This window comes from Erpetoichthys calabaricus, chromosome 2 (assembly GCF_900747795.2).
Source record: "Erpetoichthys calabaricus chromosome 2, fErpCal1.3, whole genome shotgun sequence".
Classification (NCBI taxonomy): Eukaryota; Metazoa; Chordata; class Cladistia; order Polypteriformes; family Polypteridae; genus Erpetoichthys; species Erpetoichthys calabaricus.
Window position 1 is genome coordinate 76,517,247 of NC_041395.2, and position 25,194 is coordinate 76,542,440.

The window sequence follows — 25,194 nt, forward strand, 5'->3', positions numbered from 1 at the left end:
GAACAGTAGACAACAAGCTACCAAGTAGTGTGGTAGACAGTAAAACTTTAGGGACTTTCAAAACTTGACTTGTTTTTTTTGGAAGAAATAAGTGGATAGGACTGGCGAGCTTTGTTGGGATGATTGTCTAAATTGTTCTAATGTTCTAAAATAAAAGACCATTTTGAGATATCTTAAAATTACTCACTATGTACATCTAGACAGCTTAAAATGACAAGATGCCCTCCTGAACCAAATTTATTTATATAGCACATTTTCATACAAACAATGTGCCTTACAAGATATCAAAAATAATGCCACAAGAGAAGAAAAACAAATAAGATTACGCAATAATATTGAAGAGTAAGTAAAAAAGAAAAACAAATAATCTATATGACCTTAAAAAACAGATAACTATTAAGTATTACAGTATTATGGGAAATTTAATAATGGGTTTCTGATAAATCACAGTGACAATTTCAGACAATCTTGAAATGTATCTGAGATATTTAAAAAGATGTTGATATTTTGAAATAATCTATAATAATTTGAATAATAATTCTATCAGATATCTGTAATGGATTTTTAAGATATCATAAAATTAATTTTGAGATATTGTAAAATGTTTGCAGTGCTTGCCATACCAGTTAAAGTAAAGTGTTTACTTTTATTTTACATAATGTGTAAACTTTTTTTAAAACCTGGCAGGATCTAATCAATAACATTCTCTTCCCTCTTTTGTACTTTTATTAAAGTTTTACTCTGGCTGTTGGCCTTCCTCTCTTTCTCTTGGGAGGGGGTTCAATTGAACTTCGTCTTGTTACGTTTGACTTGATTGCATGGAATGTTACTTGCTTTTGATAAAATCAGTAGTAAGTAAGTAAGTAAATAACTAACTAACTAACTAAATAATGTTCTTAAAATGTACAAGCATACAGAAACCTAAGTGATTACAGAGTTGGAGAAAAGGGTGAATGAAGAGGGTGTAGATTGAGATCAAGGAGACTAAACAGAAAAACAGTAGATAGATAGATAGATAGATAGATAGATAGATAGATAGATAGATAGATAGATAGATAGATAGATAGATAGATAGATACTTTATTAATCCCAAGGGGAAATTCACATATCAGTAGGGAACTGGGGTCAATCTAGAGCAAAACAGCAAGTGGGAGGTGTTGAAAGGAATGAAAAACATCACAAGCTTTACACAGTTCAATTGAAGATGATATGTAGGAAGTACATAGAGGGCTAATGAGTTAAACCAATTATTTAACAGGCTTGACGGTGGCCTTCCTGCTCACAGTTTAACCACTCAGATACCTTGGCAACCAGTGAGGTCTAATTCTAACTCCCCTTGTTCTTCTTCTCTAGTCCACATTACTCTGCAAAACCACGTACCACAGTCCACACAACCTCCCCCCTTTTCACTTTCTATTTATACTTCTGCATAGCAACTGCCAGTGTCTCTGTCCTCATGCACCAGATACAGCAACTTACACCTGACATTCCGCCAGCCTCTCAGCTACTCAACACTGACCTTCACAGAGGACCATGTGATGAAAGAACTTGGAAAATTAAGGCAAGGCAAATCTGTCGGACCTAATGGTGTTAATCCTAAGATATTGAAACAGGGTGCTTGGCATCTATATTAAATCTTTCAGCATATCTTCAATATGAACCTAATGCTACAAAGGGTTCTGGCTATATAAAAACAAAAATTGTGTGATCCCAGTCCCCAAGATAGTGCAGCCAAACTTCTTAAATGACTACCAACCTGTGGCTCTAGCTTCACTCATTATGAAAACTTTGGAAATGCTAATATTGGCTCACTTGCTACCCTTGATCAGAACAACACTGGACATTCTGCAGTAGTCCTACCAGGACTTCATAGGACTGCTGAATAGAGTCTATTCCCATTTGTTAATACAGGGCAGTAGGGTGAGGATATTGTTTTTTGACTTCACTAGTGCATTCAACATCATAAAGCCAAATTGCTTGTTATGTCCCATGCCTGCAGACTTTTAGTTCAAAAGTGTAACAGAAATTAAAAGGTACAAAGAATTAAAGTGTTCAAAGTGCTACAGTGCTTCAATAAATGATCCTTCTTTAAAAAAACGAAATTGTGCCTTTAAAACAGTGTTTTGGGATACTCCAATAAATAAATAAAACAAATAAATAAATATTTAAAAATATGTACAATCTTTAACTAAGTATTCCCTTTTTCTTTCATCTGGACATCAACTCGAATCTTCCTCACACAGTCCACCCCATCCCAGTCTAGCACATCTACCAGTATCCACAGACTAAAACTGCCACCTCAGCCGTTCACTTTAGCTCCCCAGAACGCTTTGCCATATAAACAGATGCTGCCACGCTGTGGATCCGCCTATTGGTATTTTGTTTCCATGGCCTCACTTATTCCTCATTTGCTCTACAGTACTACTCAAACATCATCAGGCCTTGGAACCTACATACCAGCCCTATCCATCAGTTCTACTCCCTTTACAATGCTCAACAGAAGTCAGTCAGGAAGCTCCTGGACAATGACTCTCAGCCCCTGTATGATGTCTTGGCTAAACAGAGGAGTCCATTCAGTAACAAACTGAGACAACTGTGTTGCTCCAAGGAGCACTGTATGAGGTAATTTCTACCCTCAGCCACCAGGTTTTATGATTCATCATTCGTGTGATGAATACTGAGCTACTCTAGCAGACATCTTAATAATGACACACTGTGCAATATACTGCTCTAATGACTAACATCCTGTACTGTGAAACTGTAACTGATAATTATGTGCAAATAATTATGTGTAAATAGCTAAACCTGGTTAATATGCTTGTAGACAGTTCTTGTTATATGTGTTTTTGCACCTTGTTAACATACTTAATATTATGATAGTTCTTGTTACATGTACTGTATATTCATTCCTTTTATGTGTGTAGCAGTAACCTTGTAACTTCCTTCGGGATTAATAAAATTTCTATCTATCATCTATCAAGTGATGTTGCGTGTTTGCTGCAATGGATCAGCTTCCTTTCCGGTGTTGCCCAGTGTAGACTGTTGTACTCCTAGACACTACCCAGCTATGCATTGACTTAAGCTAGTACAGCATGTACAGTATGTGTTTTGTGCCAACTCGATGTACTGTATTTGGCATTGAACTTGTTGAGACTCTCCATAAATATCAGTCAGACAATTACAGTGGGTATTGAAATGAATCGCCTTCTTCAAAATATTCACATTTTGTTGCTTTGCAGCCTGAAATGAAGACATACAAAAAATTCCAGCTGTATTTTCTCGATGCAGCTTATAACAGCCAAGGATATAAAAGCAACAGTTCAGAAAAAATAAAAAAATCAGAATCACTGAAATGGTTAAAGGATCACCTCCCTGTGTCAGTACTTTGTGGAACCACCTTTTACTTTGATTATATAAGTCTGTAGGGATACTTCTCTACCAACTTTGCACATCTAGACTCTGCAGTATTTCCAAACTCTTCTCTACAGAACTGTTCAAGTTCAGTCAAACTGGATGGTGACTGTTAGTGGACTGCAATCTTTAAGTCATGTCACAGATTTTCAGTAGGGTTTAAGCTTGGGCTCTGACTAGGCCACAAAAGGACATTCACCTTTTTCTCCATCAGCCACTGTGTGGACAACTTTGCTGTGTGCTTCTGGTCACTGTCATGTTGGAAGGTGAACCTTCTTCCCATTGACAGCTTTCTGGTAGAGAGCAGTATGTTTTCTTCAAGAATTTGCCCCATCCATTTTTCCTTCTGTCTTGACAAGTGCCCCAGTCCTGCCACAGAGAAACACTCCCACAACAAGATTCTGCCACCTCCATGCTTTACTGTAGGTATGGTGTGTTTTGGATGGTAAACTGTATTGGCTTTCCGCCAGATACACCATTGGGTGTTAAGGTCAAACAGTTTGATTCTGGTCTCATCTGACCATAACACTTTTTTCCATTTGGCCTCAGAATCTTCAAGGTGTGTTTTGGCAAAGCTCAATCGAGACTTCATGTGGTCTTTCTTTCCTGAGGAGTGACCTTTTCTCTTCTCTTGCAACCCACCCATACAAGCCACATTTGTGGAGCATTAATGATATTGTTGTCACATTCACACAATGACCACTCTTTGACAAAAATTCATGTAACTGCTTCAAAGTTGCCATATGTCTCTTGGTAGACTCTATGACCAATTTCCTCCTCACTCTTCCATCCAGTTTGGAGGGATGACCTGATCTGGAAAGGGTCCTAGTAGTACCAAACACTTCTTACTTCTTGATTATGGACTTTACTCTTCTCCTTGGGAATGGTAAAGCCTTTGAGAGTTTTTGTATCTTTTTCCTGACTTATGCCTGTCCACGACTTTACCCCCCGAGATCTTTTGAAAGTGCCTCGCCACCCATAATTGATTGTTTGCTTTCAGTTGCACTTCCAAGCACTGGAATGCGCCAGGAATAGCTGGTGTTTATGCTGAACCAATCAAAATAATTATAATTGATCACAAGTGGAAGCCAATTAGGTCCAGGTGCAATGGTGACTAGTGGCGCAATGGAGATTAGTTACATGCGACCGAGTTTACTAGTATTTTTAGCAGAAGAATCTCTTTAACCACCTCAGTGATTCTGTTTTTTTAATTTTGTTCTGAACTGTTCCTATTATATTTTTCACTTGGCTGTTATAAGTTGCATTAAGTAAATATTGCTGGGAAAATATTTTGTACGGGCGGCACAGTGGCGCAGTGCATAGCGCTGCTGCCTCGCAGTTAGAAGACCTGGGTTCACTTCCCAGGTCCTCCCTGCGTGACGTTTGCATGTTCTCCCCGTGTCTGCGTGGGTTTCCTCCCACAGTGCACTGGCAATCCTAAATTGTCCCTAGTGGGTGTTGGTGTGTGTGCCCTGCCTGGGGTTTGTTTCCTGCCCTGTGTTGGCTGGGATTGGCTCCAGCAGACCCCCGTGACCCTGTAGTTAGGATATTGCGGGTTGGATAATGGATGGATGGAGATATTTTGTATGTGTCTTCATTTCATGCTGCAAAGCAACAAAATATGAATATTTCGAATGGGGCGTGATTCTTTTCTATACCCACTGTATGCACTCTCATTTTACACTTTCATCTCAGCCTAGCCTGATATTAAGCAATGGACGTTGCACCCTGGTACTTACTCTCTTATTCCAAATATGTCTCTAAAAACGATGAAGCTGTGAGGTTTGCCGATGTGTTTTCCTCTTCACAATGCAAGTAAATGAAACAAGAAATACAGCTGCTAGGAAATATATATAAAGTGAAAATTAATAATAAAGTACGTCCTGATAAAGGACGGGGTCAAACAACGCATTGTGCTTACCGCTCGTATTGCCTTTTCCGTATTTACTACACACACACACACACACACACACACATGCACACAGCACAGAGATCAAGCTGCGCGCGCTGGTCTCGAAGGCGCTCTTCTGTGACGTCACACGCTGTCTGCTCGCTTTGCCGAGGAAGGGTCACTCTCACAGTGTCAAAGCGCAGTAAACACACAGTTGTGGATTACCTTCGTGCTTATATATATTTACTTTGTGTAATACGGTAAAATACAAATGGAGAAATTTCTTCGGGACTGTTCATCCGATTTACAGGTATGAGACGACGTGTACCATAATTATATTTCGCTCACATGCTTATTTTTGACGGCTCCGTGGATACTTTTAGGGTGCATGTTTGCCGACGATGCTTAACTCCCTTAACTGGGTAAGTACAGTGTAGCACACAGGAATAGATGGCTTCGTAAGAAGAGAAGTCGATCATAAGCGAAGCACGCAAACAAAATGTGTTTGTATTTTTCTTAAATACTTTAGCGCGCTGTAAATAGTGCATACAGATCTGTCAGCGATTGTGGCGGCGATCCCTCTGAGACGCGACTCTTAGCTGTCAACATGTGCACATGTCTATTGCGCAGATGATTACAGCGGTTTTCGATCCGTGTCGTAATACGAATAAAGTATTTTAGCTGTTTGTATTTCTTAATTGCGTCTAATAAACACGCTCCCGCTGCGTGTTTTTCAAAAACATGAGACTCACTGTAGCAGTCACGTGTGTTTTTCTCGGGAGTTAGGAAATGTGTTCCAGTACCGCCTGAATTATTCATTAGTTTTTCGCATGCACTTGGCTTATATACCAGAAAATAACGTAAGAAGTTTGTGAGCAAGGCTAAAACATTTGTATACAGTACGTCTTATTGTGATAAATCATAATAACAGTAGTGCATAAATATGCATTGGTGGTGTTAAGAAATTCAGATGTTGGATAACAGTTTTAGTTGTCATCCTGATATAGACCTTAACGTAAACTCGTTTCATTTTTTGTTAAAAGTGTAAGATTGACTGCCAATGTATTCATTCAGGTGGCGGAGGATACCATCATTTAGTAAAGAGAGATCAACAGCACTGCCACAGAGGCTTTCGTTATAGTTGTGGTGTTTAGAGGCCGTCAGCCACCTCAGCAGTGTCTTAATTCGTTGTTATACGTTTCATTCTGTGGCTTTGTACATTCTTTTTATGATGTAGTAGTGATTTTTGCATGCAATGAATAATTAATTGTTTTCAAAAGTATATCTAGTAGAGTGGAATTTATAATATTTATGAAAAACCATTTACAACATTTTTGTACTTAAGTAGGGTACAGGTACAATAGGAGGCAGGTTACAGTGCTTATTCAATATTCCTTACATACCAACCTTTTTCTGTTGCTTTTTCCTCAACTGCATGACATTATGTATTGAATTAACAGTTTATATGACTGTATCGGTTAAGCATCAACTAATACTTTATCATCAAACATATTGTCCTGGATATGACATTAAACTGCATCCAGCCCTGCAAACAAGTCCACCAACTTGCAGGGGGTTGGTGGCAGGATTGGCACGCTAGCCACTGTTAAAAAAAAAAAAAACCTCACACTGTTCCACTCCATTTGAACTAGTGTGGTGCTGAGGTGTACTCCCGTCACATGGCTGCACTCAGGTCCTAATTTGGGATCCTGAGGTGGTTTGTCTTGTGGTTGGTGTGGCAACGCACTGTATCGTTGCATGCTCCCAACCTAAACATACTGTAGCTTGTAAAAAATGATTTTGCTGCAATGATTTCTGCAAGAACAATTGCACTGAGTAGTTAATACGTTTCTTTTAATACATTTTTAAAATTTTGATGTTTGACAGCTAATGCAGTTGTAAGAATATACAAATATGGTAATGAAACAATTTACTAATTATGTATTTTAAATTCTCATTAACTTCTTATTAGTTTGGTATTTTTTTAATTGTGCTGCACTAAATTCAATGGGATGTTGCCTGCATGCGTTCACAGGCACATGCTGGATTTGCTTCTACATTCATATGTGTAGTTCATTCATTCTAATCCTTCTCAACACATTCTTGTTTTGCTCAGAGTGATATATGCAATTCATATATTCACCTGAAAGTTTCTGCAATTTTGTAGCTTTTAATGCCAGAACCAAAGCATTTTAAACCATTTTCTTTAATCCAGTCAGTCTGAAAGTTTACAATTGACTTTGCTTTGTATGGGAAGAATTTTACTTTATTTAAAAACAAAAAAAGCATGAAAAACTTCTTTAAACATCCAGATGTTTGAAATCATTTGAAAATACAAACAACACTGTAATAATTGCTGTGTCACTTTTAGCTGATTTTTATTGTATTCTTAGAAATGACAAAAAAAATAGCATTACAATTTATCCTTATATAATACAATCTAATAAAAACAATATAATTAAGCATATTTTACAACTAAAATGTAATAATGGTAATTTATAAAACTTACATTAACATGCATGACCACCCAAACTACATTATACACAGAGTCACACAGAGCATTTTCAGTTTGATTAATGTAAACAAATAATCGCATTCTAAAATTAATTTTAACTAAGATATGACTAGTTGAAAAATGGAAGTGTCTGGGCAATCCAAAATTAGTTAAAAGAAATAGTCTTATTACCAATGCCAGCTGGCTGAATACACCCTTGTGGGTATTCTACAAAAATACTTGATGTCAATAATAGGAGTCGTGTTTTGGTTAAATTTCCAAAAAAATTGAAATGCCCATTTGGGTTCAGTTGTAACCTGTAAAAATTAAGTTTATTTTGTAATAATGTATTATCATCACAATGTATGAAGTTACGTTTTCAAAGCTGCATTTGCACTGCAATTTCATTATGCTGCAATGCCCACAGCTATGTACAGCTTCAGCATAACTGTGATACTGTAGCTAGGACTGATTTAAGTTGATTGTGTATGCAGTACAAAGTGTAGCTGAACATCATTTCATAAATTATTAGGTTCCTGGTTTCATTGTTGTTTTTATTGAGTTATTTCACTTTTACCATCCCAGTATCAGCATCATCCTTTTGATCACTCATGGTGGCATAGCTTTCAGCTCATTACAACCCTGAACTGAATTAAGATTTAACAAAAATGTATAGCTTTTTGCACACTTTGTTTCTGTTCTTTACTAAAAATGACAGTCCTGCAAAGAAAAAATAATAGATCATTATGATTAAACTATTTGAACAGAATACTTAAAGTCATTTGAGATTACCAAGTTCAGGTGTTAAAATGTTAAGTGCTGCAAGTATTTGGTGAATATGTGAATGATATCTGAAAGCAAAGAAATTATCCATGTATGTGCTAGATTGAGTTTGTCTGTGCAAATAACATATATATGTGAATGAAGTCTACAGTGCATTGCAAAAGTACACAAACCCTTGGAAATTGTTTAGATTTTTTTGCATTCAGCTCACATGTTCAAAATATTATTTTGCATATGAAAAATTAAACACATTACACTATTAGGTGGTAATACCAAGAGTAACAGATGATGACCTCAAGACAGTTGTACTGCCACTACAGTCATAAAACCATGAATTATTTGTACAGACAATTAAGCGAGTTAGATAGAGGCCCGGTTGTCATTGTTTAGTGGCATATAAGTCAATCCAACATACCTTGGCACAATATCAGCTGTACTGATTTAACAGTGAGATGGTGAGGGTTGGGTGCTTGTACCCATTGAGAACAATTTTATGGTTGTGTCTATTGAGAAGGATTTCACTGCACTTGCATCTATGTTTTGTACCAGACCTGCAATGGTCACACAATGACCCTATATCCATATACTCTAGTATTCTGTTATCTTGTGATATGATCTGCATCTTACTTATGAAGAATAACTTAATATTTTAAACTGGCAACACTGGGAAATCTAGTACAATGCAAATTTAACATTCTCCAATAACAAGCTGCGAGTACAGAAGGTGTCATGTGGGGATGTCATTGTTTACATTAACCTAACTGTTCTGCAGCAATACTTGTTACAGGAATTTAGTCTGTAAGTACGTCATTTTAAGAGCTTTTGCTGCAGCCCTCCATGGTACCGTTTTGATACAGAAAAATGCCTGACTTCATATGTTTACCATATGCCAAGAATGCCTACATGATTTAATCAACTTTCTTGTCTCCTAGAATGTATATGTAGGATATTGTGGGGTGCCAACTACAGTCTGCTCTGCTTACTCTGCCAACAATTGCCAGCCTGGAGAAGCACATGCTCAGAGCTTGCTAAGTGCAAGAAAAAAAACATTAAACTGTAGGGATTGTTGTACAGTATATGGTGCATAGAACAGTATTGGGTTGGTACCATGTATAAATGTATTTTAGATGTTCAGAGATGTGCTTGCTTCAGTGGGGTTTCAGAGGCAAGTTTAGTTAGACTTTATGCTGCACAAATAACTACGTTTATTACATTTTTGAGGCCAGTACCTTTTTCTATGTATTTTTCTATAGTTAACTTGTGATTCTTTGAACAATTAGTTGCATAAATACTATATACAGGGACTAATTTGAATTTCAGCCTGGTTTTTAATTCTGATTGGTTAAATGTAAGTGGGAAAATCCTCCTGCTGTTTCCAAAGTCAAAAAGGACAATTATTATGGCCGTTTATTTCCCACTATGCAATTAGTTCAGAAAAAAAAATGTGATTCATGCATTCCTTGAGAACAAGATAATGTGACCAATCACTGGTTAAAAATGCTAGAGCAAGAATAAACACTTGTTTATCTTCTGAGTCTAATGGATAGGGCTACTGTCTGTCCAAAAATCTGTCTGTTTACTAACAGGCTTATTCAATTTAGGGTCATGGAGAGTGTTATTAATTGGCTAATGTCTTCTCCATACACTGATGCAAACATAAATCCCAAAACAGCAAAGGTCACAAACCTGGCAAAGTGACTTGTTGACAAACTGTCTTTTAAAGTGTTTTGTTACAAAAGAAGAAGAAGAAGGAGGGTAGGAGCATGCACTGATAGCGTGTTGCTGTACCCACTACACGACAAACCACCTGGATTGGGAACCAAGTATAATGGATGATACCTCAGCACCACACTGGAACAGTGTGAGGTTTTTGATGGCGGGTGGAGTGCCAGTCCTGCTATCAGCCCCCAAGTTTTCCCTGTAAGTTGGAGGACCTGCTTGCAGGGCAGAATGCAGATTAACATCACACCCAGGACGAAACAATTGCAAGTTAAGGGCCATGCCCATGGGCCCAACAGAGTAGGGTCACTTCTAGCGTTTACAAGATTTTTTTACAAAAGCAGCATTAAAAAGTTTGTGTAATGAAAATACCCTGAATAATGTTTGTAATGTGAAATTTTATTTTTTTTGTTCTGATTTTAAGTAGTATTTTTCAGTTAATGAGCAAAACTTTTCATTGAAAAAATGTAGTACTTAAAATGATGCCTTTGCATTCATCCTCCAGTTGTTATGAACATGGCTACAGTTGAAGCTGAGCTATATGGACTAAAACTGATCTTGGAATTATTTTGTCCTAAAATGCAATATTCAATATCTCTTGAGACGTTCTCAAAACACCTTAAAGACTGAACATCAGCACTTTATATACATGTATATACATGATAGATAGATAGATAGATACTTTATTAATCCCAAGGGGAAATTCACAATCTATCTCTCTTGTTACACCACCGTGTATTAACATAGAGAACGAGTCCTCCTCCTTTGTGCTTCCCGCAGGTACTTGCATCTCTGTCTGCTCTAACTGTGCTAAACCCGGGTAGCTCCACGTTAGCATCTGGGATGGTGGTAGTTAGCCACGTTTCGCAAAAGCACAACAAACTGCATTCTCTGTAGGTTCTGACATTTTTCACCAGCGCTGCCAGTTCGTCGATCTTATTTGAGATTGAGTTCACATTTCCCAGAATCACAGAAGGCACCGAGGGCTTAAAACGCCACTTTCTCGCAAGCCGCTTCATTTTTGGCTTAGTGCCAGCTCTGCTGCCATGATACCACCTTCTTACCTCGTCGGGTAAATAGGGTACCACTCCGGCACTGGCATTTGTTCTCAGCGCTCTAAGTTGAGTACTTGAATAGACGAGTCTCGGCATGTAAAAATCCATGCCCACGTTGTAAAAGTAAGTGTGTCCAGGGAACGAATCCTCATAAAATAAAGTGATAGGAGTGATCAATAAAAAAAGAGAAAAATAAAAGTAGAAAAAATAAATAAGAAGAAAAATAAAGTCGTACACGGAGCTGCTGAAAAGGCTGCCACTCTCGGCAGCGCCTGCTTATTGATATACATGTATACATGTTATGTATACATAGTTCAAAGCCTGGTATATTTTCTCACAAAATGTAACAATCTAAAGATTAGCTTTATCTGAAGGAAACAGCTCAAATAACATGTTTTTTGACATCATTTTTAGGTGTGTTCACATAAAATGTATGAAGCACAAATTGTGATAGACCAGTTTTGTTGAAATGTGGCACACTTATTCTTCAAGGAAATTTGTTGAGACAGTTCCATTTCCATTGAGATACAGTATCTTGAACAGATCGAGTTGTATACAGTTTTAAAATTTCATAATCTCCCATTGAAAAGTATTGGTGATTTTCCAAACTAGTCTAACTTTAAAAGGGCGAAATGTTCTGTGAAGTATGAAATAGTTCACTGTTACAGTTTTACAGTATCTTGAGAGTGGTTACACCAACTTGTATATTTTCTATATTTTGTTCATTGTCACCTTTGATAGACGCTACTGACGGTAGGCAGATCCCCAAAAACAAGTTAATAAAAAAAACGGTAGGTTGAGTGCAAAGGGTAGGAAGTTGCTTCCACTTGCTGCTTGAGCGAGTGTTGTACCGCAGTCTTCTTATTAAGAAGTCCACCTTGGTCTGCGCAGAAAGCTGTACATGCATCTTCCTCATCCTGATGTTTCAATTAGTAGCAGGTAGTTTAGTTAAATATCTTACTAACTGTAAAAATATAACATGCAAAAAAGGAAAAAAAGAGTTATCTACATATCAATGAAGTACCCTGTAGGTGTAAGCTGTTGTGCACAGAGCAAATAAACATTTACTACTACATTTACTACATGTACTATTTACCTTACACTAAACCAAGATTACATCTGCATTATCCACACATTACATTGATTCACCATTTCAATGTTACTATAATTTACTTGGTTGGCCAGATGCCCAGGTGACAGTGATAGGAACAGGCCCTATTTCTGGGTATCTGGTCCAATAAATAACTGAGAAATATCAAAATAGTTTTAACATACTCCCTGTCTTATGAAGCGTTGCCCCACAGAAGCTAACTTCCTCAAGATATGTTTAGAACAGTGCATCCAAAACTCTAAAACCCAATTTGATGTAATATACATCTAAGAATTTGTGTTAAACCTGAACAGCATTGCGAATACAATCAAGAAATGGAGAAAAAACAACAGTACTGCCACGTATTTCTTTCCACTTCAAGCACTGTAGAATCATATGTGTTGATTTGTGAGTGTTTTTTTTTATTATTATTATTATTTTTGGCCTGTTTCCTGAACCATCACTGTTGATGATGAGGTGAAGCAGGCATTAAACACATGAGGTTGCATACTACACAAATGTCGTAGTTTAAAAATTTGAAAATCTAGTCACCCTATAATTTCCCCTCACAGTGCCACATTCACTTGATATCTAATGTATAACGACCAATTGCTGCAATAAAATTTGCCTTTCACTTCTGTTATTCCCTAACAGTTGTCATAACTGAATAGCTTTGCAAAACATTTCATGAAAACTACTACAGCGAGACACGCTCAAGCAAATAAGGACTTAATTACAGAGGTTTTTTTTTTTTGTTTTTTTTTTATTTAGGTTATGTTAATTGCCAAATGCGAATTGTCAGTGTGAATGAGTATGGTGTGTGTTTGTGTATATGTTTGTATGTGTGTGAGTGAGTGTAGTCTTTGTGGTGGACTAGAGTCCTGTCCAGGCCTCTTTTCAGCCTATTTTCCCAATCCTGGTGAGAGCCTGTAAAGGGATATTTTGCAAAAGAATATTTTGGGGCAGATTTAAGTCTTGCAAAGTTCGAAACCAGGAAGTGTGACTGTGCTGGCATCAAGCTTAATCAAAATACCAGAAATCAAAAATCTTAGAAGTCCAAAGAAAACAAAGCCCTACATTGAAAACAGAAGATTGGTAAACAAAATGCACTTACCACTAAATAATTTTATCCAGAACTCGGATAACCAGGAAGTCTTTGTGCTTGACTTTATACCCTCTAACTTGTGACATCACTGGTCGTAATATCTGTTTGTTCTGCATAGTAATGTGGCATCCACAGAAAACAAAATGATGTCACTGAAAAATGTTTAAAATATTTTAAACAGCATTAAATAAAAGCATTTACAACAAAATATTATCAAAATAATATTTACCAACCTTCAACACTGAACCACAATGTCAAAGAAAAAAACAACAAACAAAACTGTAAAAAAATGTATAACAAAGTCAGGTCATAAAAGGTGTACCTTGAAATTCTGTGAAGGGCAGTAATATATAAGTGGAAAAAGAGCTTTTTCAGCTATACAATGAAGCTTTTCTTTCACTTTCAATATGAATAAACAGTGAAATAACATATTCCTATTAAAATTTTGGCATTATAAAATCAAGATTTTTATTTCATTAATTGATATTTTATTATCCTATAACTAACCTCTGCTCACAAAGTAATTTGGTTGTACATCTGACTTTTAGTAATCGTGACAGGTGCAAATATCACCTGAAAGACATATTTATAAATGTTAATGGAAAACTAATGTGCTAAATGTTGAATATTCATTATTGTAATTAGAAAGCTTAATTCACCTGCTTAACAAAAATATAAACTCAAAATGAAAATAAAAATAAATTGGCCAGTAATGCTATTTACCCTCATACATGAAGGCTGAATTATTCTCACATAAGAAAACCATGCTTGAAATATTTCAGTAGCTGAGATTGCTTACTGTATGTGAACATGTCAGTTCTGCTGAGATGTGAAATTCTGATTCATGTAGTTTTTTGAACACTGGCAAAATGTAATTAGTTTTAGTGTGCATGTTAAGTAGGCAAAGGTGTGTTCTGCAATACGGTAAGTGTGAGTGAATAAAGGGAACCATCAATGGATAACACAGCTTTTTGTAAATGAAGAAACTAACACTATAGTAGAGCAAACAGATAAAATGCCCTAGATGATTTAAGAAGTTACTGTCATGTGCCCAGGAAGACTTATCAGTTGTCACATAAACAGTTTTCCATAAAAAATAAGAGCTGAACTTGAGATATTTAAGGACAAGAATGTAGTAGAAATGAGACTTTTATTTGGGTAGGTCTATTTGGGTATGTAAGCTGTTCAGCCAGAGTGTATGCAAGGAAGTGAACCAATCAGAGTAATCATTAATTTAGCACTGTTATGCAAATTCAGTTTTCTATAAGAATAACTCTCTGCCTTTGTTCTGTGACCATTTTCTGACAACCTCCGCACAGGACACTGTTCCTTAGTAGATTGCTGTAACAGGGTGCTCCTTCTTCCCAAAGGAACCAGGGCGGTCGCCCCCTCATGGTCTGGAGGAGGCATGAGCCCTCCTCCTGTCTTGCTGGGCGTCCCGGCTGGGTGCCACCCCCAGCCGCGTGCCACATTCCAAATTTATTTATTTCACTTAAGTCATTTCAGCTGTTATCTTCTTCCACCTGTTGCTTGTCCTCTCTTATAGCATACAATAGAACTGCAAACACTTTATGGAACTTTGCTTACTCGGAATCTGTTTTGCTGGGGCAGCAGGAAATCATGTTGCAGGTGCAGCATTGACTTACCCAAGTGACCTCTCCATATGCAGTAACATGTTTTATATTAAGATATTGTACTGCTTCAATTGTCATCACAGGTAAAATCAAACAGCACTAACCATACCTGTTCTAAATGCTTCCTCTTCTGATCCTTACTCAATTTTTTTCTTACACTCATCACTACCAGTTATCATGGGTGGAATTGACATATACAGGCTTAGAAAGAGTGCTGAGGGTTTTGTGGAATTTTATGTAACATTCAAAAGAAGTACATCATGATATTGGCTTTTGTATATTGATTCCTATTAAATATTGAAAATTGGATTTATTGCCATGTTCTAGCTGCAGTTGTCCATTCAGTCCTCTAACATGCTTATCCAGTTCAGTATCTCTGGGAGATGGTGCCCATTGCAGCTGCACTGGGCCAAAGACAGGATCCAACTTTGGAAGGACACCACCTTTGCGTAAAACAGTGACAAAATGAGCTACTCCATGTGTTCATAAATAACATTTATTTTATTAATTTTAGAAAGCTTCCACATTGGCCAGACATTTTTTGTGGCTCAGCTCATAATACTTTGAAGCATGAGAAAAATCCCTCCATTTACAATATAGGGCATTGTGTTAATGGACGAACATAATCACAGAGGTGCACAGTTAGCGGGGCTACTAAAACAGGTTACTTCACTGCTGACAACGAATCGCCAAATATTAGGTTTCTATCATTCTTTGTATTTTTGTAGCCAGTGTAATGTTTATAACTAAACTCTTAATGTTTCATAAGTACAGTACATGTAATAGATACCTAAACAGCAATAGAGAATGAAGTGCTGTCTCCAGTTTGAAGTAATTACCGCTCTTACAGTCCAATTCGATGGCTGATGTTGCATTAGTGCATAGACATAAGCAGCAGCAAAGTCTGACTACATAAGTGAGATAGATTGAAAAGAGCAGTACAACGACTATTTTTCAGGGATTCTAAAATAAAAAATAATAAAGTTAAATTGACAGGTTTGATTTCACAAAAGTATCCTTCAATTTGGGACAAATCTACAATAGGAGGTATTGATTGGGAAAATTAAATTCCTGTTTCTATTTACAGACTTTAAAAAAAACAATTCTTTATTTAAGAACTCCAATTATATGTCTGTCTTAAAGTGTGTAGGCCTATTATTTATTTTTTGTATACTTTTTATACCTTATTTTTCTTCTTTAATTTTAGTATGTTTTTCTTTGCATATTTCTTTGAAATCTTGTAAAACACTTTGAACTGCGTTGTTTGTATGAAAATGTGTTATAGAAATACAGTAAATGTTGTATCACTCTCAGAACATTGAACACTGGTAGAGTGAGTGTAGTTGTAAATCCAAATGCTTTGTAATTTGGTATAGTTATGTCGTATTTGCCTAAGAGCTCAAACATGCACATATGCAATAATCACTTTACAGTATACTTTCCTAGAGCTGTGTTCACAGTCATTCTAACCAAGAGAAGGTAATGCTGACATTAAGTATAAATCTACCCTAAACTGCTACTGGACTTGATAAACAATAGAAAAACATGTAAAAGGTACTTAAAACAAGGGGGTATTATTAAAGAGTATCATAGAATTAATTTCATTTTTTTTGTATGTAGAACTAAAAAAGTGTAATTTTGATTGTTTAACATCTGTACAATCAATCAGTGGAGGAATGATTGAAATTTTTCTAAATAATTTATTTGACATTGACATTGAAAATTGGACATTAATTGTGGTCTTAGATGTTTTATTTATTGTGTACTGAAATATGCACGCAACCCTGACAATCGTTTTTCAATATCTGAAAATGGTTAAATGAGTACATATTTTTTTAAAATAAAACTTTTATATGTCAGTTATCTGCCCTGTTGAGCATCAATTCAGAATGTATTTCACCTGCCAGTTATATCTTGGCACTTTGGACATATATATTATTTATAAGCCCTACCAGGCTGATTACTCAGCTGAATCTCTGTTTTCACCTAGTTGCTTAAAGAGCAAGGATTAATCTTGGCGTAAGCCACTAATTTTCAAATGACTATACAGTATGTATGAAGAGATAAACTAATGTAGGCTGTAATCAAGGACTTAAAATACAAAACATAAGACTAGATTATGTTATGTTTCTAGTAATTGACAAGTTGAAACTTTTGGTGAGGATAGAAAAGGTTGATTATTTAGGCCAAACCTAATTGAGAGTTGCATTAAGAAGCACATGGACGTACACCAGCAGCTATACTGACATATGGTGCTTTACTTTAAAAGGCACAGAAGAGAGTAAACATGAGGGTAATGGAAAAACACCTGTTAAATGGGGGTTATCACTGTTCTCACTGTTTTTAAAGCATGACTCTGTCCTAATGTCTTTAAACAGTTGATAAGTGAGATGTGCTGGATAATACATTCAAACGCTGGACACTTCCGGCTTTGCTTCTTCATGCCTCATTAGAGATGATTAATCAGCACACCAGTGACAGATGATTTACTGAAGAAAAACTTATATTTCATCCATTGAACAGATAGTGTACAAATGGATTTAAACACATTGACATTACCAGTAACTTGGCATGTAAATCCTGGCTGAAAATAAATAGTTTTAAAATCTGCAAATTAATGAAGGGAACTATTTTAGATTATAAACTAACATACATTTTTGTGAAACATTGAATTGCCAACATAACTGGAGTAGAGCTTAACAAGTCAACAGCAGGCCTGCAATGCACATAAAACTAATGCATTGTAGTAAAAGTAAATAATTCTGGTGCTGGTTAAATAAAACTAGACTAAACCCCATTAACACTAGACAAAGTTTCCTGTGATTCACTTACTTCACGTTTCATTTCATGTTAGTCTTCACTTCATTTGGTGCTTTACTCACACTCCATGTTACTTGGAACTAATTGGCTTGCCATTCATTTCAAGGGAGCATTGAAACGACAACTCCCTGAAGTTTGCCATGAGTGCAATTGCTGTGATTGATGGGAACCGTACCAATAATCCCATACCACAGGGATCCCACTTTGCGTTGAAAAATTATGTAATTTATTTTGTGGCTGAGCGTGAGAGTGAGGTGCGATCCTTGTTGTTGCAGCAGTTCTGCGAACCTTCTGGCGACAGGTTTGCAAGCTAGCACACGCCCACCAGTTAGGCATGATATTGTTGACAAATAATGCTCCATAATTAACTATCTAAACTCAACCACAATAAAAATAATAATAAAAAATAAAAAAAACTGTAGTGTTATCTCTTTTGCCTGCAGTGGTTGGCTGCATGTTAGGCTGGATTTAAATTTCCATTTGTCTAGTGCAGGGCAAAGCCAAAATATGAACTTGCAATATGAACTTGCAGAGTGCTCTTGCTAATTCAGTTCTTAAACATAAATTACATATTGCTGATATACAAAGATTTACAAAGACTGAGTCTAGCAGCGACTGATGAGATTTAAATGCATGGTATTTAAATTAGAAGTGTGGACGAAGACACCAGACAAGACAGCAGGTGTGATCATATAGCAGCTTTATTTTCTCATCGTCACAGTGAGCAGAGGTTCAGAAAAACAGGCAATCAATAATACATGACAGTGTCAGGGCTCTTCTGAACCCAGTCTGTTGGGTGGGGCAAAGTTTTTATACCCCTAGCATGCGTGATTTAATATTCATTATGAAATGCAACAGTCGACACTTTATTATACACAATCCTTGAGCCCCTTCAATGCCCCTTGTGCAACTTGATTCCTTGGCCCCTTTGTTATGGCGTTCAGATGTAAACTAAGGGAAAACGTGATAAGGCAGTCTCATGTGTGAAGTGCTTAGACCTTGAGTCCGTTTGACAAATATTTTTCTGTTTGCTCAGCAAAGCATGTTTTTAAAGCTTACTTCTGCTTAACTCCTTAGACAAGGATTAATTAGTACAAGGGAACGAAGAGAACATTCATCTTCCACAGAAGTCAGTTAGGAAGAGGCGGAACAGATAGGCAGAAATGATGTCAGACACAGCAGTTAATAGGAGGATCTTCGGGAGGAACCAGAAATGAGGTTTACAGAACCAGAAATGAGGTTTCAGGAAGTCCTCTTTTCTGAAGATCTGCAGATGAAGAAGAACAGGCATTATTGCACTTCTCCAAACCCTCTCTGGACAACCCCCTTGATCAGTTAAGTCCTTTAATGGCCTCTCCAGCACACGTGTGTGACATGGCTCCCCTTCAGCCCAGACCTGTTGGGTCGGGCAGCCTGAACTGAGTGGTCATGGACCCTTAAAAGAGCATTGGTGTTGGCTTGAAGTGAGCCCCATCAATAAACAACAGAAAACCTGTAAGGCTGAAGGTCTAAAAACAACCTTGTGATGAGAGGGTTCAACTTCTTATGTACTGCCATCGACTGCAAAGTAGCGTGGTCAGTATTCAGGGTGAATTCACGGCCAAGAAGGTAGCACCTTAGTTGGGTTACTGCCCTTTTAATCGCCAGCTCTTGTCTTTCTACCACTGGATACCTGGTTTCCCAGTCCAACAGTTTCCGGGTCTGGAGATTTCAATATGGGTGCTTGATGTAAAGACCTTCTTTAGGTCACTGAATGCAGCGTCTACTCAGTCATACCACACACCAATGCATACCACATAATTTGGGGCTTTCTTCTTTCTCAAATTGGTCAAGAGCTTTGCCCTTTTGGAGAATCCATGCACAAACTAACGGTAGTACCCCACAAATCCAAAAAAGGCTTGAACCTGCCTCTTGGTTTTCGAATGGGGCCATTTTAAAATGGCATCAACTTCTGAACATTGTTGTCTAACTGTACCCCGACCCACCAGTTAACCTAAATATTTGGCTTTGGTTAATCCAAAGATGCATTTCTTGGGGTTAATACGAAGACCGGCTTCTGCTAGTGTCCGGAGCACAGCCTTAACAACACATGTTCTTTCCATGAGCTAGAATAGATGACAACGTCATCTAAGTGGGCAGCGCTATAGGCATTGTGGGGCCTAAGCAGTGTGCCACCCGATGCTGAAAGCTGTGGGAGCCGTGTGCAAGCTGAATGGGAGGACATAGTATTGCCAGTATCCACTAGGGGTACTGAACACTGTTTTCTCTTTAGTGTACTCCATTAAGGGAATTTGCCAGTTCCCTTTGGTCATGTCTAAAGTGGTCAAATATTCAGCCTTTCCCAACCTTTCAAGGAGATCATCCACGCATGGCATTGGATAAGCATCAAAATAGGAAACTTGGTTGAGGCATTGGAAGTCATTACTAAATCTCCAACTGCCACCTGGTTTGGGACCAATACAATGGGACTAGACAAGGGGCTGTGACTTTCCTCTATTACCCCTAGCTCTAGCATTCATTTGATCTCCAGTTCCACTTCATTGCGCTTTGCCTCCAGGATTCAATAAGGCCACTCCCTGATGATCACCCCAGGCTCGGTCACAATGTCATGTGCAATCACAGAGGTCCACCTTGGCTTTTTGCTCACCACCTTTGGGACAGACAGGATGGCTAATTCTAGCTCCCGTCCTTGAATGGAGGTCAAATTGGAGCTTAAGTTAAAGGCCTGTTTTTGATCAAAAAGGAAATGGTGTTGGCTGGAGTAAGGGTCAAATTCCCATTCCTTCCACAGCTTCAAAAGGTTAACGTGATACACTTGTTCACTCGGTTGAGAATTGGGTTGTTTTACCAAATAATTGACATGTCTTTTCCTCTTCTTAACTTTGTAAGGACACTGTCAATGAACTAGTAATTTGGAGTGTGAGGTGGGAACAAGAAATCCCCTGGACAGAATTCGCGGAGGGTTGAACATCTGAACATCTCCAAGGCGAATGGCATTCCCTGGTCCATAAGGACCTCTTTAGGAATGCCAACTCGTGCAAAGATCCCTACTAATTTCAGTGTGATGTACTGTAGCTGAGCGTAGTGGAACAGCTTCTGGTTATCAGGTGGCATAATCTACGAGGACCAAAATTAATTTGTATCCCCAGGCTGAGGATTCTAGGAGTCCTGCAAGGTATATCCCGATTCTTTCAATGGAGACATCAATGAGGGGAAGAGGAACAAGAGGAGCACGGTCCCTTCTAGGAATCTGTCGCAACTGACACTCGGGGCAAGAGGTACAGAAGCAATGGACCTTCTCATTAATTCTGGACCAATAGAAACAAAGCTTAATACCCTCAAAAGTTTTATTGGGGCCCAAGTGAGCTACCAGGAGGTAGGCATGTGCCAGTTCACAGACCTGCCACTGGTAAGTCTGCGATACGAGCAGCAGCGTCCGTACCTCCCCCTCATGTTCTGCTACCCAATAGAGGAGATCATTATTGATAACAAAGTGTGGCCCTTGTGGCATTGGATTTTGGGTCCGCTGACCATTAACAAGCATTATTGCATTCTTTCCAAACTTTAATGAATCATCATTCCACTCCTCCCTTTTAAAGGAGACCAGCATTTGTAAATTGGAAGTGCAGAGTATGTAATGGGTCTGAGTCGACCTCAATGGTCGTGGTCTCTGTCCACAGCGTCACAGCGCCCGGTGTTGTAGTTTCCAGCTTCTCTGTCGCGGTTTCCACCACATCACACTGGATGGCCTCATGACTCCTAGAAGCCAGCTGTGGGGGCAGTCTTGGACAGTGTTCCGCCATCCATTATTAGACCTAAATTACTTGAAGGAGCGGGGACAGTGATACTGCTTTTACTATTAGACCAGTCATGCCCCAAAATCACTGGATACGGAGGAGTAGGAAGTACAGCGACCATGAGCTGGTGAACCGTATCCTCAAAACTAATTACACATGAGGTGAACCTATACCAATGGGTTTCGCCATGTATACAGGTCAGACTGGTCTTGATAACACATAATAGTGAGCAACAATGGAAATGTTACTTGTAAAAGGCGCTTTATAGCGCCCGACCCGGCACAGACTCAGGCAGAGGCACGTACTTAAATAAAACAGTTTTTATTTCTCTTCAGCCGTGGGGCACGCCTTCCCCGTGTCCCACAGGCCCAACACAGTCCCAAATACACTCACAAATACTCTATCCACCTCAGCACCACCACTCCTCCTTAGGCTTAGTCCTCCTCCTCGTCCCGACTCTGGCTCTCTCAAGTGGTGGTGGCTGGCCTTTTTTATACCCCACCCGGAAGCGTTCCAGGTGCTTGATTACCTGGCCCTAATTGACCTTCCGGGTGGGGCTGACGAGTCGACCAGCTGGGCTGGAAAGTCCATGCAGCTCCCCCTGGCGGCCATCCAAGCCCCCATCCAGGCTGTAGAGGACTCCATCTCCCATGGAGCCTTGCGCCAGGTTGGGGAATCATCGTCCACCAGGGAGGCTGCCACCAAGCGTCCCAGGGGAGGTACTGAGCTGCCCATGGTGGCTCCCCCGGAACAGATGCAGCAGGGGCGTCGGACCCGGCTGTCCTTCACATACTCGTGGAATCGATTAGTGCAGTCACCTTATGCCCATTTACTATCACTGCTACTATGAAAGGAAGACACAAGGAGGGCAGAAGTGGATGGTGTATCCAAACTCTTCACACTTGAAACAGTGGGGGGAGGCTCCTGTGTTTATCCTTAGGTCAGGTGGCGAGCTTCGTGCTGTGGCAAGTGTGCTCTGGGGGAACAACACATCCCTGTCGGGCTGAGTGAGTTGACTTTTTCGTCCACTCAGGTTGATACGCTGCCCTGTGTCGCTCGATGATATTGATAAGGGCCTCCGAATTTCTGTATGGCTGCCTGCAGACCAGTTGGGTTAGATAGTCTGGAAGTGCATTCACTAGGACATCACAGGCAAGTTGTTCGACCACTTGCCATGAGTTTACATCTGGCCTTAGCTAGCACCCAGTTGGTTTTTCGGGATCAAATCGCCACTCGTGCCAGAACCTTCAAGACCACGGTTTTGAGCTTATTGTAATTGGCAGTGTTCTTCTCCGAGGGGTTTAATAGGCCCTCTATGCTTCACCCTTCAGGTATAGCACCAATATGTTGCCCCATTCTGCAGGCGCCCAGTAATGTCGGGTGGCAGTATGCTCAAATATTATGAAATATGTTTTGATATCATTACTCTCCAAGAGCGGGATGAGTACCTGGGAGGGAGTCTGTACCTGATCCTGTTGGACAACCATGTGAGACTCATAACAAATCTCTGCTTCAGCGAATTGAGTCAGATAATTTGCCCATCTGGATCTTGAGCTGTTGTACCTCCATGACTATGTTGGTCAAAATGGTGTGTAGGTCTTCTTGCTCCTCAGACATGTTGAAAAATTAGATCCTGCCGACTAAACCACTGTAAATGAAGAGGCAAGACCACAAAAAAGGTTTGGGGGGCCACCCTGTATACTGTCAAAAAGAAGGAAAAGAGAAACAAGATGTACAAAATTAGCAATCACAAAATACAGAGAGCAGTCTCTCAGCGACTGATGAGATTTAAATGCATGGTGTTTGTATTAGAAGTCAGACAGGAACAGGCAGAGCAGATGAGCAGAAATTATGTCAGGCACAGCAGTAATGGGAGGATCTTCGAGAGGAAACCGAAAATGAGGTTGACTGAACCAGAAGTGAGGTTTCAGGAAGTCCTCTTTTCTGAGGATCTGCAGATGAAGAAGAATAGGCAATATTGCACTTCACCAACCCCTCTCTGGACACACCCCTTTGCTCAGTTAAGGCCTTTGACTGCCTCCCAAGGGTACGTGTGTGATACCATATTCTTATGTCACATTTTTGAAAGTAAAATAGTTTATGTAAAAGAGAGTTTGGTAGTGACATTACATATTTCTAGACCTTGGCAGCACATAGGAAAGCCTATGCATAAACAACAAAATGTACTTAGGTCAAACTAGTTAAAAACATCTGCTATCTTCAACAATATTGCCTATGTTTCTCCTTTCCTTTAGACTAATTTATTGGGCACACCAACTAGAATGGGCCCATGGTGTTCCTGTTTCCCTTTTCCCTTTTTTGTTTTTTTGTTTGTGTGAGGAACAGCCAAAATTCACCTTCTCCTAAAGTATGTGAGTAATTGGCTTTTTTATAGCACTGTCACTATTAGCCGGAGCAGTTAGACAGGTGCATGCTATCTTGGTCTTTGAACTGGAAAGAAATGTGGCTGTAAGCCTTAATGCAGCTCACGGTAAAGATGACATTGGAAAGAAAAAATACTTTTTCTCACTGGGTCAGTTTGCTTGTGTGATTTTTTTTTTAAATATTTTATGTAAGCCTTAACATTATTGTACCTTGCACAACACATTTATTTTTTGTCAAACGTTATATTTTAGGATCACCCTCACTAAATTATATGAATTTTCTTTGGCTCAATTGTGTTTTTGGTACGTCTTGTAGTATTAATTGTCACTCCATGCCACCACTGATTTGTGCTATTTCTTGAGGAATGTCTTTGCTTATTCAAGTTTCTGCTTTGAATTGAAAAAAATCCAAGGACATTTTGCTTCAGAGTTTATCCTTGAACAGACTTTGCTGTCAGCTGTGATTTAAAGTAAAAGATTTTAAGCAGTAACAACATATAATACAGGAGAAACTTTGCCTCATTTGTAGCCTGCAAACAGCATGCTCCTTTTATCTTGCACCCAAGAATGTATCTCAGAGATCCCCTAAAGGCAGGATTTCATTTGCACGCCTTTTGAAGTTTTATTCATTTACTTGGTGGGCCATGACTGTATGACCTTTCCCTTTCTGTCTTTTGAACACCTCCACTTTCACCGAGCTCCTCCATTCATTTTGAACATTTTTAAAATCAATTCATTTAACTTTCACTTCTTAATATACAGTAAACACTGCACCAGCTGAAAAATTAAACAGAGCTTACATATGGAAATATGATTGATAGATAGATAGATAGATAGATAGATAGATAGATAGATAGATAGATAGATAGATAGATAGATAGATACTTTATTAATCCCATGATTGACAGGAGCCTGCTCAGTGCCTGTTGCTCTGCCACAGATGTCAAACTGTCCAGCTCCATGCCTACAATAGAGCCTGCCTTCCTCACCAGTTTATCCAGGCGTGAGCCA

The 25,194-nt window shown here is 38.7% G+C and overlaps 1 protein-coding gene across 1 annotated transcript in view; it reads left to right on the forward strand.

Moving 5' to 3' along the window:
* Positions 1–5,449: 5,449 nt before the first annotated feature.
* Positions 5,450–25,194, forward strand: part of prune (prune exopolyphosphatase) — a 41,255-nt gene continuing 21,510 nt past the window's right edge. The window contains exon 1 of the mRNA XM_028793951.2: positions 5,450–5,612. Within this exon, the coding sequence (XP_028649784.1) occupies positions 5,574–5,612 (39 nt within the window). The 5' untranslated portion in view covers positions 5,450–5,573. The remainder of the gene's footprint in view (positions 5,613–25,194) is intronic.